A 22037-nucleotide genomic window follows, 5' to 3' on the forward strand; every position below is an offset into this window, starting at 1 on the left:
TAAGTTAGAACTGTATGGCACAGAGAAACAATAGAGAAGATAGTAAGTGTGTAGTCATTTGCTGGTGCAGGACACAGTCATCTGCTTTCTGCGGTCAGGATGATCTTGCTCCTCTGTTGATGTAACATGATGTCAAGTGCTTTGTCTAGTCTTCGTAAAACATATTTTACAAGCAGATTCTTTTAATAGACAGCAGGGAAGGGGGGAAGAGCAGCCAGGCTTGTTCCCAGCAGGGCATACGGACTGTTCATTTGGAATCAACCAGAGCGTAAGCAGAGTTTGGGCTGGGGATTAACAAGCCTGCCTGTGGGACCGGACTGGACAGGGTATCTGCTAGCCCTTCAGTAACCAACCATGACTATGTTGCTCAGCAACAGCATACAGTCTGCTTGCTTGCATTGGTCTGTTGTTCTGTGGTGTCTCACAATTGGCCCTGAACTTCCCTCAGTATGCCAATCAGGAGGGGTTGTGATGACTAGTAGAATGTAGCCTTGGCATTCCTCACCTATCTTATAGCCGGATGTGTGAAAACAAATGAATAGTTTAAAGGCTTGTTTGGAGCCCCAGGAAGATGGGTTTGTCATACCCCACAATATTAAAGAGTTGTAAGGAATGAATAACACACTAAGGTTTTGGTTTTCATTGAGCCTTTGTGGTAGGACTAAAAATGTAACATTTGTCCTTAATAAAAGACCATGGTGTCATGACTTGAAAGGGGTTATCCCCTTTTGAGCATGGTTGAGCCTGGCAAATTTTGTGGCAAACTTGACTTGTGTAGAATTTTTGGGGAGTGATATTCAGGGGAGTATCAGTGTTCTTTTCTTGCAACATGCCTATTAGGTTTTCATACTTTTTTTAAAGTAAAAGTGGAAATTTTATCCTGATGGTGGTGATAGACATCAAGGTCAAAGGGGCCGGCAAAACATTAAGGTACATCCTCTGGGGACCATGAATACTCACAGTAAATGTCATGTAAATTCTGTCATCCGTTTTGGCAATACCTTGCTTTGGACAGACAGACTGACCAATACACCAACACTGTCCTTTTATCCAACAGACTATAAAGTGTTAAGAAAACCAGCTCAGCATTCAGCAGAGTCAATCACACTGACCCATATAGCTCAGCCTCTCAGATGAACTCCCCCTGGATCATTATGGAGAATGGAATGCACTGTTGCCTATATTACACAGAGATCCCTACTTTGTGCTGCAATACTATGATTAAACTGAGAGCAATATTTCTGGACCATTGTCCCGTGTGGAGTCAGTGGTGATTTCCTTAAAGCCCACACTTTTCCCAGCGGGCTGAATTCAGTCACAGCTCTGGTATTTGGGAATGTTATTAACCCGGAGTGGGGTTCTTAGTCATTGGGTTCTGGACATGAAGGAGATGGATCCTTGCCGGGAAGCTAGCATATACAGTAGTAGATACAAAGCCCTGTGAGAACTGGCATCTGGATGAGTTCACTGTGACCCAGATCCAATGCCTTCTCCTCTCTTCTCTACTCATCTCTTCTCTTTTCTTTTCTTCTCTTCTCTTCTCTTCTCTTCTCTTCTCTTCTCTTCTCTTCTCTTCTCTTCTCTTCTCCTCTCCTCTCTTCTCTTCTCTTCTCTTCTCTTCTCTTCTCTTCTCCTCTTCTCTTCTCTTCTCTTCTCTTCTCTTCTCTTCTCTTCTCTTCTCTTCTCTTCTCTTCTCTTCTGTTCTGTTCTGTTCTGTTCTGTTCTGTTCTCTTCTCTTCTCTTCTCTTCTCTTCTCTCCTCTCCTCTCCTCTCCTCTCCTCTCCTCTCCTCTCCTCTCCTCTCCTCTCCTCTCCTCTCCTCTCCTCTCCTCTCCTCTCCTCTCCACTCCACTCCACTCCTCTTCTCTTCTCTTCAATTGTGGACTGAGGGTTTTTGGTTCAGCAGTTTTTGCATGCAGTCACGTCTTAGTCCATCGCCCCAGGGGTCAATACACTGACGTCATGCCGCTCTCTGTGAGATCATGTGCCGTCAGGAGTTCATTTCAGGCTCTGAATTGGCCACTCAAACACTGATACTCTAAGATGGAAACACTACAAGACCTGTAAGTCAAAACAAGCCTTTTAATTTCGAAAGTAATACATGTTTATGCATCAGTTTTTGAATCTGAGTGTAACATTTCCATCTATGCTCTAGTGAGTTCTCTGTTACTTAATTTTACCTGATTGCTGGCAAACCGGTTATTTTTTGCTCAAACCCACACATCCCTGAAGACCGTGAAAACACTTCCTCACTAGTCATGAGTGCAACCTTAATGATCCACTCCAGGTACAGGGATGTTGGCTAGTTCCTGGTTCAAACTTTCACAGGAGATATATATTTCTGCCTATTTAAAAAGGTTCTTTGACCTACTTTCTGCAGCCTTTTCGTATGTGGATATGCGGATGATACGTATGAATTGGGGGAGGGCAATAAACAGCTGCCTGATTTGCTTTGGAAATTGAAGCTGACATCAGACGTCATAGCACTTGCTTCCCAGTTTTGTGAGTCATGCCTCGTCTCGTTCTCTTACCTGGCAAGCAAAGGCAGCACATACCTACCTGGCACTGCAGATAACATTAAGGTCATAGTGCTCATTTTCAGCTCTATACTTTGTTGATCTAATCTCGATGTTGTGGTTATGTGGGCTGATGGTAACGTGGCTGGAATTTTCTGACAGATGGTGTGTCAAATTGATGTTAAAATGCAGACTTGAAAGTTCAGCACCTTACCATAGGTTATGCAGGCCAACCACAGCTGCTTATTCTGATATTTTGCCATAACCTTCAGATGGATACTATAATGTGAGACATAAGATACTTAACATGTATCCATTCCGTCATTAGACAGAGAAATATAGCAGTCTACTATAGTGATGCGAGCCAGTGTATACACATTGCCGCAGGGCTGTCGAGCATTTACACTTTCTAATTTATGTCTTAAGGTCATTGAAGGTGGCTGAGAGTGCCTCTCTAGTTTGGGGAAGTGGTGTTGTATTAACAAAAAGCCTGTCACTGGGTTAAATATGAGGACTGCAAGCAGGTGAGGTCTGTTGGATCTTGACTTTCTCACCCCAGCTCATTAAGAGCTTTTGTCTCGCAAAGGGCTGAGACAGATGAAACATGAGAGTCTGGGACTAATGTTTTCTTTGATGATGGATCCTGTGTGATTTGGCTTTTAGTCTGTCTTCCTTTTTCTGTGTCACCCTATGTCTTTGTGTGTGTGTGTGTGTGTGTGTGTGTGTGTGTGTGTGTGTGTGTGTGTGTGTGTGTGTGTGTGTGTTCGTATGTCTCCTATGTGCATATTCTTTGTGTGCATGCTGCTTGTGCGCTAGCATAGGTGCATGTGTGTGTGTGTGTGTGTGTGTAAGACAGGCAGCACAGGCCCAGTTTGAAGTTTAATTGATTATTATATCAGAGGTGATTATTATTACTGGGTGGTGGGAATGAATAGCCAGCAGTGCACCCTGCCAGAGGGCTGTATCACTTATCACTGGGCTTTCCTCCAGCCATGCTGTAATGTTTTGGCAACCTGATATTGTTGCCATAATGCTCTCACAATATTATTCTGTCACTTTGTTGTGTGCTCAGTCATGATCAAGGGGCCTATCACACAGTACAAACCATGTTTTTGATGGTATACCTCCTGTATCTGTATATGCATGTACTGCAGTTGAATCTTCATGCTGAAAGGAAGCCACTTGCTCGGGAGTCATGTTCAAACAGCTTCAACTGTCTGCTCATTTGTCACACACAAACACTCACAAATGTGCACGCTTCATGGGGGTTTCTGTATCTGTTGGTGGTCCACGCTTTGCTCACAAATATATTCTTGCTTCATAAATATTTACAGGTGTGTAAGCCGTCTGGGGGCTTCACATGTACGGATTCACTACTTTATTACAGCTTAATCTTAAAAAGACAGCTCGCTCAATTTGTAATAGCGCTTTAATCTTCCAGTTGCAGGTTTTGAGCAGTTGACAGCAACAGGAAGGAGTCTGGTAGTTACTGAGAGAACGCAAAGTGACAGCTTCCTTTCTTGTCCCCTCCTTCTGCATACACCACACTATCATCGCACAGCAGTAAAAGTTAATAGGCGTTTTGTACTGCCTCTCATGTCACTCTCACTCGTTCTTTTTCACTGTCTCTCGTTCGTTTTTCCACTTGCTCCCACTTTCACTGTGTGTTTTGTTTGAGCGCAGCTCCATTGCTGGTACAAGCATAAGTATTTACAGCATAAATATTGGCAGTGAAAGTCTATACTGATGTCCAAATGCCATGCTGGAGAAGGTGACTCAAGATTACCTCCTTTTCCTCTCTTCCCCTGTTAGTTATCTCAGCCCTTTCTTCTTGTCCTCATCTCTTGCCCTCATTTTGATTTCTTGGCATTTGTTTTTTAAATTGTTACTAACAAGAGTGTCTCCTTTCTGTGTTTCAGGCTTACAGAAAAGTACAATGGCTGACCGTTTTGACTGTGACAACTGCAAAGAGTCCCTGTATGGCCGCAAGTACATCCAGTCAGATGACAGTCCCTACTGCATCCCCTGCTATGACAGCCTGTTCTCTAACACGTGTGATGAGTGCAAGGAGCTGATCGGCCATGATGCAAGGGTAAGGCATCCATTTTGACATGATCAGACATGCGATCAGCTATCTGTTGCACAGCAACAGTGACAATGGGAGTCAACAGAACATTGCAACATTAAGGCCTATACCTAAATGTTTCTGGTAACATTTATTTTCTGTAATACATACACTGGAATTAACCCCACATATGATCTCAGGTTTTCCACACTGTGAGCCACATATTAACAGTTTAAACTGTGATAAAGCACATCAAAGATCTCCCCTAATTAGCTTTAAGCCATTTTTTACCATGTTTTGACATGGGTTTGGATAGCTAAAACCGAAGTTATGTCATGTTAATGATGCATAATTCATGCTAAATGAGGCGTGTTCTATATGTTTTGTGTGGCCAGACACAGTAAAGGCTAATTTAACATCTAGTTATACAGGCAATTTCCACTAAGTCCACACAAGCCAATGAGCTAATTTTGTCTATGATTGTGAAAATGCAGCATGAGGGAAGATCTCCCTCTTCCCCACAATCAAGTTAAAATTTAATCATCCCTTAATGGAAAACACTAACATGAAGTGGATCATTTGAGACCAACATATGCTACTTAGTTGAGTTTACAGAATATGGCATGCTACATTGCTGGGTAGTTTGATTAGCTAAGGATCAACACCCTCATAATAAATAAAGCCAGCATTTTCTTGGCTTTGTGTCTGGTAGACATTCAATTCACTCCCATCTTTGTAAGACCTTTTTTAAACAGAGGCATGCACATAAGTACAGTATGTGTGCGCACACCGACTAATCGCATACTTGTTACTGCCTATGCAGACATGACATGTCACTGTGACCCAGAACAATCCCATACTCCTGTGCTCCTGTTGTAACCAGAAGCCTTTATTGGTGTTTTGTCTTGCAGTCTTTACCTTCTTTGCCTCTTCTTGACCATTCTGAAACTGTAAAACATAAAAAAATTCTTTAGCTTTAACTCATTATCATTTTTAGTGATGTATTTACACCAGTATGAAATGACCACCAGTATCCTTGTCTCCTCTTGCCCTACTTCCAGGAGCTCTTTTACGAGGACCGGCATTACCATGAGCACTGCTTCCGCTGTTTCCGTTGTGATCGCTCTTTGGCAGATGAGCCTTTCACCAGCCAGGATGACGCCTTGCTCTGCAATGACTGCTACTGTAATGAGTTCTCATCCAAGTGTGTCGCCTGCGACAAGATAGTCATGCCAGGTAAGGATGGAAACAGGGCCTTGGCAAGGTATTTATTCACAGGAACTTGGGTGTTGAGATTTGTAGCTCTCTCTGAATTACTCATTTTACTATTTTATGTGTATAGAATATTCTCTCGGTAGAAAAGTAGGGTTCTAGCTAGACAGTTTTTTGAATTTTGAAATAACAAGCTAAAATCCGGGAGGAGAGAGCTGATTAAAAATGAAATAAAAGACTTGTGAAATATCTTGAGGGCTCTGATGCCACTGTGAATGCAACTCTCACGAGACGGTGTGAGACCCAAGATGGCAGCCCACCACTGCTAGACCACTGATCCAAACAAACATCTCTCCTCGGACAGAAAACCCTTTTTTTCCATTTTTCCATTTCTTTTTCTTTACCTTAATCCACTCAAAAATCAGACTATAATATCAAGCGACCTGGACCATCTGGAAGAGTACATACACAAGTGTTTCAACAGACTCTGCATCATGAGCAAAGATAAAACAGATAATGCAGAAAAGAGGAAAGCAAAACTCCACTCCAAACCCCAAAAGACATTGGTTGGAGGATTCACTCTCCAGCCCAGGTACAACACCATCCACATCTCCAAAGCCAACATACTACACATAGGTGAGCGACGTACACATCTCCATCGAAAATAAACTGGACGCCAGAATTGCACTCATCAAAGTACTACACAGGGAATTTCAGGTACTGTGTCACAGCCTGGAATTCAGTCAGGACCAAAGAGAGACACTCACCAAAGAAAACAAATCACTACAACAATCTGTCAACGCTATTACCATCCAGCTCACCTCTGTTATCGCTGAAAACAAAACCATGAAAGGAACTATTCTGGACATACAAGCATGCAGCATCACAGACAATTTAGTTTTCACCGGCATTCCTGAACAACCCACAGACGATCCTGAAAAATCAGTCAAGGATTTCATGACCAAACAGCTTAAACTACCCGCAGAAACCGTCAACAACATCACATTCCACCGCGTACAACGTATGGGATCAAAGAATGCTGAAAACTGACCGCAGCCAATCGTCGCGAAATTTGAGCTCTACAAACAAAAGAACTAGTGCAACAACAAGGCAGAGAGCTAAAAGGACTATGGACTCAATGACCAGTATCCAAGAGAAATCCTACAGAGACGGAAACAACTATTTCCAATCTGAAAACAGATGATGAAGGAAGAAAAAAAAAAAGCAATAATCTCAGTGGACAAATTATACATCGATGGACAGTTGCACAGGGATAAGGACATAACGCCCCTGGCTCCTCTAGATCCCTGTGTGACCCCCTCACCCCCCAAATGCACACAATCACCTCTTCTCTCCTGATAACCCTCCCTCTCTCTCTCTCTCTCTCTCCAACTTACTCTACTGAAGACACAAGTATCAATTATATTATACCCAAGATTATACATATATTATTGCACCTAGGTCTCAATGCACACTACAGTATGTGCCTATGAGTACCACACTCTCCTTTGTGTTCTGTTCTTTTTTTTTTTGTAGCCTACTTTGTTGCTTATGTTTTTGTGTCTCCATTTGTTTGTATTTCTTAGTTTTGTGTTTTGTGTCTGCAAGTCCTGCTGTGCCAAACACAATACTTCCTAAAATAAATTATCTATTTTCAATTATTCCAACCCAACCCACCCTCACCTGGTTTAAATCTCTAGATTTAATCATCTCCAAATTCTACTGGAAAAACAAGATACTGAGAATTAAACTGGCCACTCTGCAAAAACCAAACACACAAGGAGGGTTGGAAAGTCCACATTTTTACCATTATTCTCTGGAAAATCAGGCTTCAATATATATACAAATGGATCCACCCCAATCAATCAGATAACACATGGTTAGATATAGAACAAACAGTTTGTAAAGACAATCAGATCTCAGATATACCATTTCTCAGCCAGGCTGTCAAACACCATTCTTGTTTCAAAACAGTAACAATAGCTACAACTCTGACAGCCTGGTGGAAATTCCGCAAAATCACAAACACCACCTTTGCACCATCTAATTTTACTCCCATCTGGAACAATCCTGACTTTCTTAGTAACAAGAAACCACTAAATTTCTGCACATGGACTGAAAAAGGCATCACACATCTTACACATATCTTCCATAATAATACCCTGGTTTCATTCTCCCACTTGGTCCTGAGGTATGGCATCCTTGTAAACAATCCTTGGAATAGCTGCAACTTAAATCATCCGTTCAATCGAAATTTAACATTATGGCCACCAACCTAGATCATCCTCCATCAGCTTCAGATTGAATTAACATCCCTTCCTCGAAAAAACTTCTTTCCAAAAACTATAGAATAATATCACAGTCTGACGAAATGCTATCCATCACTCCTGATGCTAGTTTCTGGAAACAAATTTGCAAAAACATCTACTTCATGTCCAAAAATGCTAATCTACAAATCATACAGTATAAGATACTCCACATAATTCATTTCACTGGGCAAAATATGTTAAAATGGGATTCTCATCAGAAATCTGTTCATATTGCAAACAAAACAGCCAGGATAGCTATGTTCACGGCACCTGGCACTGCGCACCCATTAAACACTTTTGGAAAGAAATCACTGAGTCACTATTGCCTTCAAAAGTATCCTCATGAACTGGAAATCAAGGAACACCACACATATTGCACGCTGGAAAAACTTACTCATAGATTAAATCTCTATGGAAAATTTATCCTCCCCCGTCAAAAACACTGCAACAGAACCCCACTCCATCTGGTCACCTCTCATTAATTTCCTACAAACCTGACTCCATCCAACTTGTTGTTTTTCTTGCCTGTCTACCAATCATAATTTGAACACACTCACATTGGTATCAGTATCTACACCTGCACTTCCGTTGAAATCTATATACATACGCACACACACACACATACATACATACATACATACATACATACATACATACATACATACATACATACATACATACATACATACAAACATGAAATGAAAAGGGGGGGGGGGGGTACTAAGTTATTTAATTATTGTTGTTTCAATGTCTTTTTGTTAATTATTATTACTGTTGTTATTTTCAACCATATTAACAGTATTATTACTATTGATATTATTACTGTTATTATTATTATAATTATTATTATTATAAAAACTTGCAAATATACACCCACAACTGCCTCAACACTGACATCCTCTTATCTGCTCATCAACCAATGTATTTATTAATTTTTGTTATTTGTTTATTATTTATTTATTTTTTGCATACTGGTATTTGTCATCAATATTATATTATCTTCTTCCCTGTTTTCTTTTTTTAATGTAGTCACCCCCTCACACACACACACACACTTTTTTCTTTTCTTTTTTCTTTTCCTCTCTCTCTCTATATATATATTCATTCTCCCCTGCCGCCATAACATTATTAAACTACATGGGAGCTGTCAAGGCTGTGCCCCGCCTTGTCCCTGGCAGCTGGAGCTTCATCCAGGGCACTCTGATGGTTTTCTCTAGGACGGGTGGCATGGGGAAGGAACACTTGGTCACCTTAGTCCTCCTCTCAACCAATACCATATATATTGAAAACATGGTAGTAATGGCAAAAAAAAGTTTAAATTCATACCAATAATTACAAAAGGAAACAATAATCCTGTTGACCCTGCCGGCCTGAGTCCGCTGACCCGCTGTGGGGCTCCCTGATCCTGCTTCACTGCCAGTGGCCGGGGCGGATGTACTGCCAGCACTCCCCCTGACTTGGTTATTATTATTATTGTTTTTATTATTAGTAGTAGTAGTAGCAGTGGTAAGAATGATGGCGACAGAGTTAGGAGTAGTATTAGTATTAGCATTAGTATGCATTTATTTTGTTTTTTTCCTTCTCTCCTATGATTTCCCTTAGTACGCCCCCCCACCCGTCTCTAACATTTATCATACACACTTCATCCCCAACTGACAGTGTGGAAAACACACGCACACACACACATACGTTTTTGCCTTCTTTGTGGTGGTCTGTCAGTCTTTTGTCTTTTGTCTTGCAATTAAAATAGAAAAAAAATAAATATCTTGCGCATAATGCATTTGACAGTGCCATATATTAAAGGTGCAGTGTGTAGAATTTAGCAGCATCTAGTGGAACACACTTGGCAGAAATGCAATATAATATTCATAAGTATGTTTTAATTAGTGTATAATCACCTGAAAATAAGAATCGCTTTTTCGTCATGTTTTCGTTACCTTAGAATGAACCCTTTATATCTACATAGGGAGCAGGTCCTCTTCCACAGAGCCTGCCATGTTGCACAATCGTGTTTCTACAGTAGCCCAGAACAGACAAATCAAACACTGGCTTTAGAGAGGGCCTTTCGGATGTTTCACAAGTTTCGCAGCCACCAGGTTCTCCTACACGCTTTGAAGCAGAGGGGGAGGGGGAGGGTTATTCAGTTGTTGCACCACAAGCAACCTCACTGCTAGATGTCACTAAATCCTACACACTGGTCCTTTAAGGCACTTAAATTGCCCACTAAGCATTAGCCTCTCTGTCCCACATTTTATTTTCCATGTAGTATACAAATTCAAGTTTCAAGACAGATAGGCAAATAACTTTGGAAAATGATGACATGGCAAACTCCAGGAAGCAGGAACAATTGAAAAGTTTGGAGTAAGAGATCAAGCAGATACAAAAAGAAAATAGAGGGAGGCGAGAAAGAGAGAGAGAGACAGAGGGACTGAGATGATGAAGGCGAGGGTCTGCGAGTGAGCAGCAGCCAGGGCTGAATGTGACAGAGTAATTGCCAGTCTGCTTGACTTGTTGTCTGTAAGCCAGATCCCCACGGCTGGCGGGCTGCCAGCAGACTGATGATAACAGGAGATAAGCAAGTCAGTTATTCCAGCAACCCTGTAGCAGCTTACACAGATCTCATGGAGCAGCAAATCATTCCAGGAAGAGTACAACATTCCCCTTTTTTTCACCTGTAGGTCATCACATTTATTTTTGTGAAGATCACACATTTTGCAATGCAGTGTTTAGTGTAAGTTATACACAAAGGAGTCACCTTAAGAAGTAAAAATTGTTGTAGGGAGTGATCAGATCAAAGATATCTTGTCATTAGGCCAGATAGTAATTATGACAGCCCATGGGATTTTATAGTTACACAGTACTGCACACTCCTGAACATGACTGTGTTGTTGCTTCCTCTAATAATAGAGTTAACAGTTTTATCCTTTGCTTACATACAAAAATATGTACACCCTCAAAAACACACACTTATCCTTGTTTAATAACTGGATGCTAAGCTGAAGTGGTGTATGTTGGTGACAGAAGGAGAGAAGAAACTAGAGATGCACTGATACTGATATTGGATATCCGCCCAATACTGACTCAAAAAGTTGGATCTGGTATCAGATACCATTATTTTAGTAAATAACAATTCAGTAAATGTATATTTATGTGTTTATTTGTTACATTTTGTTTTACAAAGTTAGGAAAGCAATGTTTAAGTCAAGCCTGATTTTGCCTTACACATAAAAGAATGATCCCAGTCTCTTCCATACAGTGAGGCATACAGCTTATTAATTAAACACTGGTATCGGATCGGTACTTGGTACCAGCTGATACCCAAAGCCCAGGTATCGCTATTGGTATCAATACTGAAAAAGTCAGATCGGTGCATCCCTAGAAGAAACTTTATATCAAAGCCATGCAAATGGATTCCTCATAAGCCTTTTTTGTTTCCAAGATTAATCTGATAAAACTGCTGAAATGCTCACACTGCCAGAGATGGTCACGCAGATGTTGTAGTGTTGTGCTCTCCCAGACAATGGTCTTCTTTTGTTCTCGCTCAGTTTATCCACAGACACAGACAGTTCTGTTGCTCATACTGCAGCAGCAGAATACATGAGAGTACATGCTACAAGAACAAGAGGACATGTAGGGTTAAGAGAGTGAAAAGCATATAGACTGTCGGAGAAGCAGGCTTAGTTTCCAGCTGTAGTAGAGATAGGTATGATGTCAGTATTGAAGTAGAGTGGATGAATTGGATACAAATACTTAGTGAGCATTGTAGGACTTCAATTGTGTGCAAAGGTTGTTTTCTGCACAGAGGTTTTGTGATTTGTTGACATTCCATTCTATGTTACACATATTTAATAATTTCAAATGACTTTCAGAGCTCTTTTAACTTTTTGGAATGCTTGTAAATTAATTATAAGTAGTGTATTTTGCATTTCAGCCTATTCATGTTTCTGTATTTGCCAAATACTCATAACTAAATGCTAATATTGTCCTCCAGGAGCCACTATAATTCCTGTGAGCTTATAACCTGAAATGTTTTGGAGGGGGATTTTTGCAGTTTTTGATTAGAGAACACTGCAGCACACAGCCTGAAGCAGTGAAATGTTAGCAAACTGCAGACAGCAGTTGTACGAAATGCCGGCCCCGCACCAACCACTGCGTCACCATAGAATAAACCAACAAGTATAATAAAAATTTCAACAGCCAAGGGGTAGAAGATGGATTGGTTGGGGACACAGAGAGGAAAATGACATTATCCCTTTCCGTAAGGCCTGTCGCCAGTTTCCAGTAGTGGGAAAGAAGTGTGGGGCCTGTGGTATTATGATTTAAAGTAAAATAAATCTCAGTGAAACAAAATGAGTTTTATATGCCTTCATGAAATTCAAGTGTATTATTTCATTACTTCAATAAAATTACCCCCCAAAAATACCAAAATGGTCTTTACAATCCTATGAAGGAGGGTAAAAGATGTCTAACAAAAAACTGAACTGCTTTCCATCATTCTTTCCATCCTTTCTTCTCTCTTTCTATCTCTGCCTCCTGCCATCTCTGTTTCCGTCTGTTAGGTACGAGGAAGTTGGAGTACGCAGGTTCTACATGGCACGAGGGGTGCTTCATCTGTCACAGCTGCGAGCAGCCGATTGGCTCAAAGTCCTTCATCCCTGACAAGGATGAACACTACTGTGTGCCCTGCTACGAGGACAAGTTCGCTCCACGCTGCACGCGCTGTAAAAAGGTCAGTAAAACAATCAAAAAAATCGTTGATTTAAAAACAAACTCACATAGTACTTACACGTATTACACTAAATGGGATTTAATCCCGTGTTTGCAGGAAGGTGCATGGGATTAGATTATAGAAGTGAATTAAAAGGATCTTTTCATGCCTCTTTTTTAGACCCTGGCTAAAGGTGGTGTGACCTACCGGGATGAGCCATGGCATAAGGAGTGTTTTGTGTGCACCAGCTGTAAGATGCAGCTGGCCGGTGAACACTTCACCTCCCGAGACGATAGCCCTTACTGCCTCAAGTGCTTCGGCAGCCTGTACGCCAAGAAGTGCGAAGCCTGCAGCAAACCAATCACAGGCAAGATTATGTCACTGTGTTAAACTCTTAAATGTTGATTCATAAATTTGTGCTACGGTTTTTGATATTGGAGTAAGACTAAGCACTAATAATTAGAAAAAATACTTTAAACAAGATTGTTGATAAGATTGGCAGCCATGACTGATTTCTCAAACTCTTCTAGTAGAGTTTAGTACAGCACTAGAAATTTATGTACAGCACACAACATATTAAAGGACGATACACATTTTTATTCCATTTCCATTCCAGGAAGCAAAAGGTTAATGGAAAAAGTCTTTTTTAAAAGTCTTTTCATTTTTAAACACAATTAATATTTTAAAGACATCTTTTGAGTTGTAATGTTTTGAATTATGCCTGATTTGCAACTCAGTCAGCCCTCTAAAGCTCAACATAGTTTCATCTCTGCCTCTCTGCTCTCCTGTTCCAGGTTTCGGAGGAGGAAAGTACATCTCATTTGAGGATCGCCAGTGGCATCAGCCATGCTTCACCTGCTCTCAGTGCTCTGTATCACTGGTGGGCGCCGGTTTCTTCCCTGACGGTGAAAGGATCCTGTGCCGCGAGTGCCACACCAACCTATAGAGTAGCAACTCATCCCCCCCCGCAACCTTCCCTTGACTTACCGTTCACCCTCCATCACAGCATTTCAAGAACCCCAAGTCATTACCGAGGAAGGTAACAAAGGCTAACAAATGCTGCCTCTCAGGTCATTTTTCGAGATCAGTTCCTCGTTGTCCCTGTCTGGATTAACTTTTTCATCCAGGAGAGCGCAAAATGCTGTTTTGATGCTGCATTGTTTTAATCAACCACCACAAAGATTTCCTCTTAACCAAATCGATTTTGTGAAACAAAGTTTATGGAGTGCCTTAGAATAACATATCTTACATGTTATGTACAATTAATCCAAAGAAATGCAAAATGCTAGTCACTTTGCCAAAAAAAACCCTTCATATTTTATATAAATAAGTTGCCACTCCAGATAGAGGTCAGGCTCTGACGAAGAGACAGAACACTGACAGTTTAGTATGTAAACCACAGTCTGTATTTTCAAAATATGGTGGTGTAACTGTTGTAATGCTCTTATAACTGCAGTTTTATGCATTTTGAATGTTGCTTTTTCCTCACGTGTCAGTTATCTTTCTATAATGTATGTCTTGATTTAGATTTATGCATCTTGAACAAGTTACTGTATGTAATGACATAGAAGGAGGTGCGACACTGTTGTAAAAAAGTGGCAAAAATTAGAAATGTTTTACTAAATTAAAACACATCAAAGTTAAAACAAGAAGAAAATTCAGATTTTTTTTTTTTTTACTGATTACACTTCCATAAGTTTATTATAATAATGATCAATACAGTCATTTGCACTTTGGATAAGATATTTTCTTGCTACCATGTAATGTGCACATAAAAACACAACTCAAAGACATGGAACAAGACACAAAGACCACTTTTTAGTCATTTATCTGCTTGTCAAACTTTGCAATGACACTTATTTTTTACATTAAGTTTAATCTTGTCTCTGTCTTTTTCATTTGTTGTAATAAATCTTTTTTATCACCATTGCTTAAAGAGCCAGCATTTATAACCCAAAAGAAGCTGAAATGCATTACCTTTGTGTAATGCAGGATAATGCATGTCTTTCTCTGTCTTGATTTGCCTTGTTTTTATTTTGTTGCTGTTAATGCTGTTCCAGTTTTGTTTTTTTGTTAATTTTTAGTTTGTAACAGGTATGTAATGACAAATTATAAAAAAAATACCTATATGTCATTATTTCAGCTTTGATGCTGGCGAGTCAGAGTTGGCAACTATGCATTTTAAGAGGTCATCGAAATGTTAACAGTATGAATTTACTGTAAATCAGATGATAATTGATATGGCAAAACGCTACAATGGTTAGTTTTATTTGTCATATGAAATAAATTGACTGATCTTTGCTGGACAGTTTTTTTTATATTCCTTCTGTCTTTGTGGTTATAGTGGAATATCCATTACTGGTTTATGAGGTCATAGCTTTCTGTGGGCTTGTGTTTACTGTCTAAGCCAGAGAAAACCCTTCTGGTGTGTTTGAAAAGTCTTTCTAGGAAAGATTGCTGTGTGTGCGTGTTAAGTCCTGAATGCACTGGGGGAAGGGCAAGATGGTGTGTGAGTGTGAGAAAGTGTTAAGAGAGACAAACCATACATGTGTAATAAAGAAGGAGTGTAAAAAAATGTGTGTGTGTGTGTGTGTGTGTGTGTGTGTGTGTCTGTGGTTATAAGATATTTTGTGTGTGAGAGAGAGAGAGTGAAAAGGACAGCAAGCTCACATCTGAGTGTGTGTGGCTGAATGTGTATACATACACTATTGTTTATGCTGAGTCGACTGTTTCATCGCCTTGATGAAGCACTCATATACAGACCGCCAGATACACTCTCCTGTCGGCATTGGTGAAATATCCTCCTCCCTGCCTCCGTTTCAGATTTTTTCACCAAAAAAGGAAATGGAAAACTCGTAGCTGCATGAGGGAATGGAGGGGGGGTGACTGGTGGTGGAAGTGAGAGAGAAAAGAGTGTGGGAGAGAGAGAGAGAGAGAGAGAGGAGAGAGAAAGACAGGGAGGATGTTCACATCTGGAGTTGCTCCATGGCACTTTCACTGGGGGGTCAGCTCCACACAAGGCCCCTTTGGATTTATGGGAAGAAGGAGACAGGCTGGGAGGTGACGGCTAGCAGGAAGGGTCAGTGGGAGAGCTGCAGAGATGTTAACTGTATCATTCAGCACATGTAATCTGTGAGCAGGTTGCATTTTACAGCTATTACTAGTAAGAGGGGAAATATGTGCTTATTGATTTCAAAAACTGACTGATTATATGCACTTTTAAACTGGCCCCTGATCTCTTTCTGATTTCCAGCAACAGTACATTTTCACTCTGAAAAGTTTCTGGAAAACAGAACAGAGAGAAAGCATGGCCTTTCATTCGGTGCTGAGAGTGTATGATGCCAATTTGAAAACAGCACCGTAAGTTCTCACACTCTCTCACAAGAGGTTGCTCACTTCACACAAAAATATTAAGCATGCAATCTTACTGCCAGGCCTAACATTTCACTAACACATCAACCTCAACTGAAAAACTGTCTGATTTTTATTGAGGATTTGAACAGGACAAAACCAACACAAGTAGACATTAGACTCCATCACCCATCTGTTGATATAATATGCTCAGCCAATGTTTTCATTTACAGTTTTACTAAGAGGGCACTCAGATGAAGTTCACACACTCAATGTGGTTTATATTTATGTTCATTAAAACTGCATGTCGACGTTTACACTGCATGTAAAATAAAACCATATCAGCCTATAAATCACAATGTGGAAAATCGCAGCTGAAGAGCATGTCGTCCATCCTAATTGAGACATTTCATGCATAGATTTACTCGATGACCGCATAAATATTCTTTGTAAAACACACATTGAATCATAAATAGCAACTCAGTGCTGAACTCACCATGTACTTCTTTGCATCACTTTGTGTCCTTGTTTTTTAAGAGATCAGAGATTAGCTCAGTTCATACTGACACCATGTTACAGGATCTCATGATTTAAGGTCAGGTCAAACATTCAGTTTGCTCTTGTGGTCATTTGTGGCCCCCGTATGTAGGGTTACCTTGTGCAGCTTTTTGATAAACAGCATTAACATGTGCTTAGAGAAGACAATGACATTCAAGAGCGCCAGTGCAACATCTATTGGGTATAGTGGTTTAAATAATACCAATCACTATGAAAACTGCATTATAGACAAACATTTCTCTTATCTTTACCCAACAATGCATCACAAGGCAGTTAAAGAACACACAGTTTTGACCGAATCATTGCTCCTGAATAGAAAAGGTTAGGGCTACTCGTAATGTCCATAAAAAGTATCAGTACAGGAGTGAAGGCTGAGGTTTAAAGAAAGTTGGGTCCATGAAACCAGCAGTGAGGGATGATTAGCACATACCCCATCCATATCGTTGCCAGATGTCTATTCTGCCCTGGTCTCACCCTGCTGGATCACTTTTCAGTCTAAAATCAGAAGCACTTATCACTGTTTCAGAGTAAAGTTAATTCTCAGAATCCAAGGTAAATGTGATGGGTTGAAATTATTTTTGTGTGCAGTCAGTTTAATAGTCTTGGCCCTCTCTAAGATTTGTATAATTTAGGAGTATGTAAATATTGTATGTACTGTATATACAGTAGATATATATGGATATCTGGTATATTCATGGTCACTTTGACTATTCAGCATCTATTTAGAGATTCCAGGTCACATAAGGAATCATATTAGTGTTTCATTTCAAAGGCTTCAAAGGCTTTCATGTTTACATATTTAGAATAAATTAAATCGAACTGATTTGTGAGTATTTTAGTGACAGCTGGTTTATATTATTATCTTTTATACCGTCACAAGGCAGAGAAAACACTTCTGAAAAAAGCTGCTGTCTGAAAACAAAAACTAATCAAATTTCACTGTAAAGAGCCTAATTGAACTGATGCCTGATATGATATGAGGAAATAGTTTGCTTAATCCATGTCATGCATTTTCTTGATTATGTGATTTAATCAATAATAAAAGTGAATACATGTGTATCTGCACAGATTTGGGGTGGCTGTTGTGGAGTGGCCAGCGCTTGTGTGTGTGTGTATGTGAATGGGTGAATGAGAGCCATCCACACAGAAACACTTTTGTTTCAGTCTGTCATTGCTGAAAGATATTTGTGTGGAGTGACTGATTTTTTTTTAAATGTATTAGCATCTTGTGTTTCTAACTGAATGCTCAGACACATGGCATGATCTGGCATTATGGCGCCATGTGTTATTTAAATGTTTTGTATCTAAAACGGGTGACAAACTAAAGGAAAAACCAACATAAAGTGTATGAGTAAGGAGTTTGGCAACCACGTGCTGCCAGAACAGCTTCAGTGCGCCTTTGCATTCGTTCAACTGGAACTCTACTGGAGGGATGAACACTATTCTTCCAAAAGATATTGCCTCATATGGTGTTTTGATGATGGTGGTGGAGAGTGCTGTCGAACACGTTGGTCGAAAATCTCCCATAGGTGTACAACTGGGTTGAGATCTGGTGACTGCGAAGGCCATAGCATATGATTCACATCATTTTTATACTCATCAAACCATTCAGTGACCCCTCGTGCCCTATGGATGGAGGCATTGTCATCCTGGAAGAGACCACTCCCATCAGGATAGAAATGTTTCATCATAGGATAAAGGTGATCACTCAGAGCAACTTTGTATTCATTTGCAGTGACCCTTCCCTCTAAGGGGACAAATGGACCCAAACCATGCCAGCAAAATTCCCCCCACAGCATAACGGAGCCACCGGATCCCTTCACTGTAGGGGTCAAGAAGACCCCTACAGTGCTCTTCTGCTCTTCTGTTTCCTTACATATCGCACCAATGCCCAAGCACCACGGTCATCAAATGTGCGCTGTCGACCACAATTTCTGACCCTATTTACTGATGTCTTTCCCATAGATCTAAATGCAGATGTCACTTTAGTCACTGTTCCTATTGAAACATGAGCCAATTGAGCAGTCTTTGTAACTGAAGCTCCTGCCATCCGTGCCCCAACAATGAACCCTCTTTCAAAGTCACTTAGAGTTTTTCGTAGCCATCTTGATACAAAATCAGGGCCTGCTCAGCATTTTTATACATACCATTAATTGCTTAATTGTACCATGCAGAAGCATCTGCATTTGTTATGTTTCTCCACTCATTTATTCAGGTTTTTCCTTTAATATGTCACATGTCTGTTTGTTCCTTCATCAGAAACAATTTTGCCAATACCGAATGTTTACCATTTAGCTCAGCTGCATCATATATCTTAAAAACATTTTATCTATCTTCACTCAATAACTATTAATAATTGTAATCAAAATCATTTGTTATCCCAATTCAGTCCTTCATTAAATCACCTACATGCCCATTGTACACCCATGCAGGTGTTTTAAATTATTTTGTTTGATTAGACCTTTTCAGAACTATATATCCCTAGACTGACATCTCCTTGACTTTGCTGTTAGTTTTGTTGACTTGTTATGACAGGACAACTTATTCATTTCTCACAGCAGCATGTTGCTGATAACATTAATGATGGCTCTGCTCTGTTAGATTGTCACAATAAGACATGAAAGTGGGACAGTGATACCAGGATCCTGAACCCAAAGCAGCTAAATGGAATCAGCCATCATTAATTGTATCATTTACACTTGTGCTTTTACTGACATGTCAAAATGTCTTCAATGAAGAGGCCTATTCTTATGAGTTTATGAAGTTTTTGAGACCTCAGTATCAACCTGAGCAGAGGCCTAATCTAAGCTAGAATAAGTGAGTACACCTGTGTGGGTATGCAGAGCAAAATCAAAAAGTATCAAACTGAATAGGAACTGGGATTTTAGGGTGAGAATTTTATATGTTTAACATGCAAATTACCATAAACTACATTTTTAGTTTTATACACATTTACTGTATCATGTTGTATGTGAATTTCAGCTTGACTTGAATAATACTCCTCTGACAAGATATTCCATTGATTATTAATGGAAACTTCATATACTGTTGTATATTAAATAATCCTTTTCAGCCTTTATTCAGGCACTTATTCCAGAGTTCATCACTGCAAACTTTGACCTGAATTTTAATTTGCCACTGGTCAAAATGTGATTGTAATTGTCTGTCTATGTTGGCCAGTCTGTGAGTTTGGCAACTTGCTCAGCTTGTGTCCAGCCTCCTTTGACCCTGAATGGAGAGTAAATGCTTCTAATGAGTAAATGAATGAAATAATGAATGAATTCACTGACTCCTGTTTTTTCATTTGTAAAAGATCAAGGCAAATAGAATTAAGAGAAACTAGATCAAGTCTGAGCCAGCAGTGGTGAGTGTTGCAGCAACCCCGAGCTCAGATCCTGTTTGATGTCTAGACAGCATGAGTCAGTTGTACAGTTGTACCGATAGTGTACAGTAAAGTGTTACAGGTAATACATGTCAAACATCTTAACAGGTTTTCTTATTAGGCTGAGGACATAGACTAAGAAGTGGTCCCTTGTATTCTTTGTGCGTCAAAATAATGCTTGTTTGACAAATAATTTATCCACAGAATTTTTTTAGTGCACTGATTGCCCTCAGGCTTGAGAGCAACCGACACACCTAGAAGGAGCAATCATTGTTGTCTCACCTGTTGATTACTGATTGGGAAACACACCTGTGCTGAGTGATATGGTGTGCATAAGTAGCGAGGCGTGTCATTTTGTCTTCTCGCAGCCTGAAAATGTCAACAGGTTCAAAATGTTGCAATGAATTAATGATTCTTTGAACAAACAACTGACTGAGGAATTTTAGGGTTTGGGGGATTAACTATGGGAAACACCCTCAATTCTGATTCTTCATACTGTTAAATTAGCTCTAAAAACACAACAACATCCAAATATCAACGTATAATTTCACTCAAATCATACATGTCAGTTCAAGATTTGACACTGACAGCCTCTGACATTTTTTTTTACTTTCCATCCTTGAGTTGAGTTTAAGATTTGATCTATGACTCAACATTTTATGATATATAAATACCTCTTTAATGACAGGCTAGCAAAAACTATGAAAGGTTACGTAAGCATTTCTTAGAATATGTTGAATCACTGACTACGACTGCAAAAATTCCTAGTAGATTGCTTGTCATTTATAAATTAGGGGTTCATTGGGTGCACCATCTGCCAGGGTTTCATATTGCTTCACTATCTCATGTAAGGCATAATCCAACCACAAAGGGTGTAACTGGAAGTGTGTGAGTCACATCCCTGTTATCAGCAATGACATGGCAGAAAACTGAAAAATAGCTGGTCAGGGGGCAAGGTCTATACTTTTACCCCAGACTCATCACTCGGTTTCTGTTTTATGTTTGCGCAAGTGAGAAGTTTCAGTCACGTGGGAATTCAAAATCAAATCATCCAGCTAGGACTTTTAAAAAAATATGTGGCAACCACAGCTGTCAAAATGGAGAAATGTAACCCTCAGCTATACATTTCCATGGTTTCTTCATGCTCTCCCCTGGCCTGTGTCATTACTCAGTTTAGCTTTAGGTGTCCACTTGACAAAGTGCACTGGTCCACCACAGTCATGTCTGTAGTATGTAACCTCAGCAGACATGGGTTAACCCCAACGTCTGAGAGATTATACTCTCATTGGTAATTCAGCATACCTCAATGACTACTTAACTGCATGTTTGCTACCGGAGAAGCTGGAGAATGGGGTGATGCAGAATTTAAATGAAATTAAGTTACAAAGCATGACAGTTTACAGTTTAAAAGTACACTCAAATCTGGAAATATTTTCATTCAATGTGGTAAAAATGAGCAGTGAACACATTTAAGGAAATGTATTGGCATGTATGTTTCTGTTTCATTGATAAACAAAGCACTGCAGCTCATTTTTCACTCAGCTAAACCATTTTCACAGGTAACACACTTTATTCAAATCTAATCTATATGGGTGACCATGAGTGAAGAAGACTGTCACGGTTTTTGGTTGAATAACTTTTTGTGTTTTTCATCATTTTTGAGGGGGAGTTAGAGAGACATGATAAAGTACAAGTAATTAAATTACATTTTCCAGTGGGTAATTCCCAGAGCAGCGATGAATAAACAACAGAGACTCTTATTCATCTACTAGTTATATGTTTGCTGTGACAGACTCCACAGCAGAGCAGCTGTAGTGGCTCACATTGTACTAAAGCCTGTGTGCAGTGGATGGAGAAGGAGGAAAAAATAAAAACATACATCTGTGTCCCAAGCTGACACTCACGGGGCTGGTGCTTGTTGGCGAGGTTTGGAGTCT

The 22037-nt window shown here is 39.9% G+C and overlaps 1 protein-coding gene across 1 annotated transcript; it reads left to right on the forward strand.

Moving 5' to 3' along the window:
• The first annotated feature begins 4434 nt into the window (after nucleotides 1–4434).
• On the forward strand, nucleotides 4435–15129 carry fhl3a (four and a half LIM domains 3a). The gene is made up of 5 exons (XM_042424295.1): nucleotides 4435–4607; nucleotides 5642–5816; nucleotides 12661–12830; nucleotides 12990–13176; nucleotides 13604–15129. Exons 1-5 carry the CDS (start codon nucleotides 4452–4454, stop codon nucleotides 13753–13755), a joined length of 840 nt encoding a protein of 279 aa, XP_042280229.1. The 5' UTR covers nucleotides 4435–4451; the 3' UTR covers nucleotides 13756–15129.
• Nucleotides 15130–22037: the final 6908 nt, after the last annotated feature.

This window comes from Thunnus maccoyii, chromosome 10 (assembly GCF_910596095.1).
Source record: "Thunnus maccoyii chromosome 10, fThuMac1.1, whole genome shotgun sequence".
Taxonomy (NCBI): domain Eukaryota; kingdom Metazoa; phylum Chordata; class Actinopteri; order Scombriformes; family Scombridae; genus Thunnus; species Thunnus maccoyii.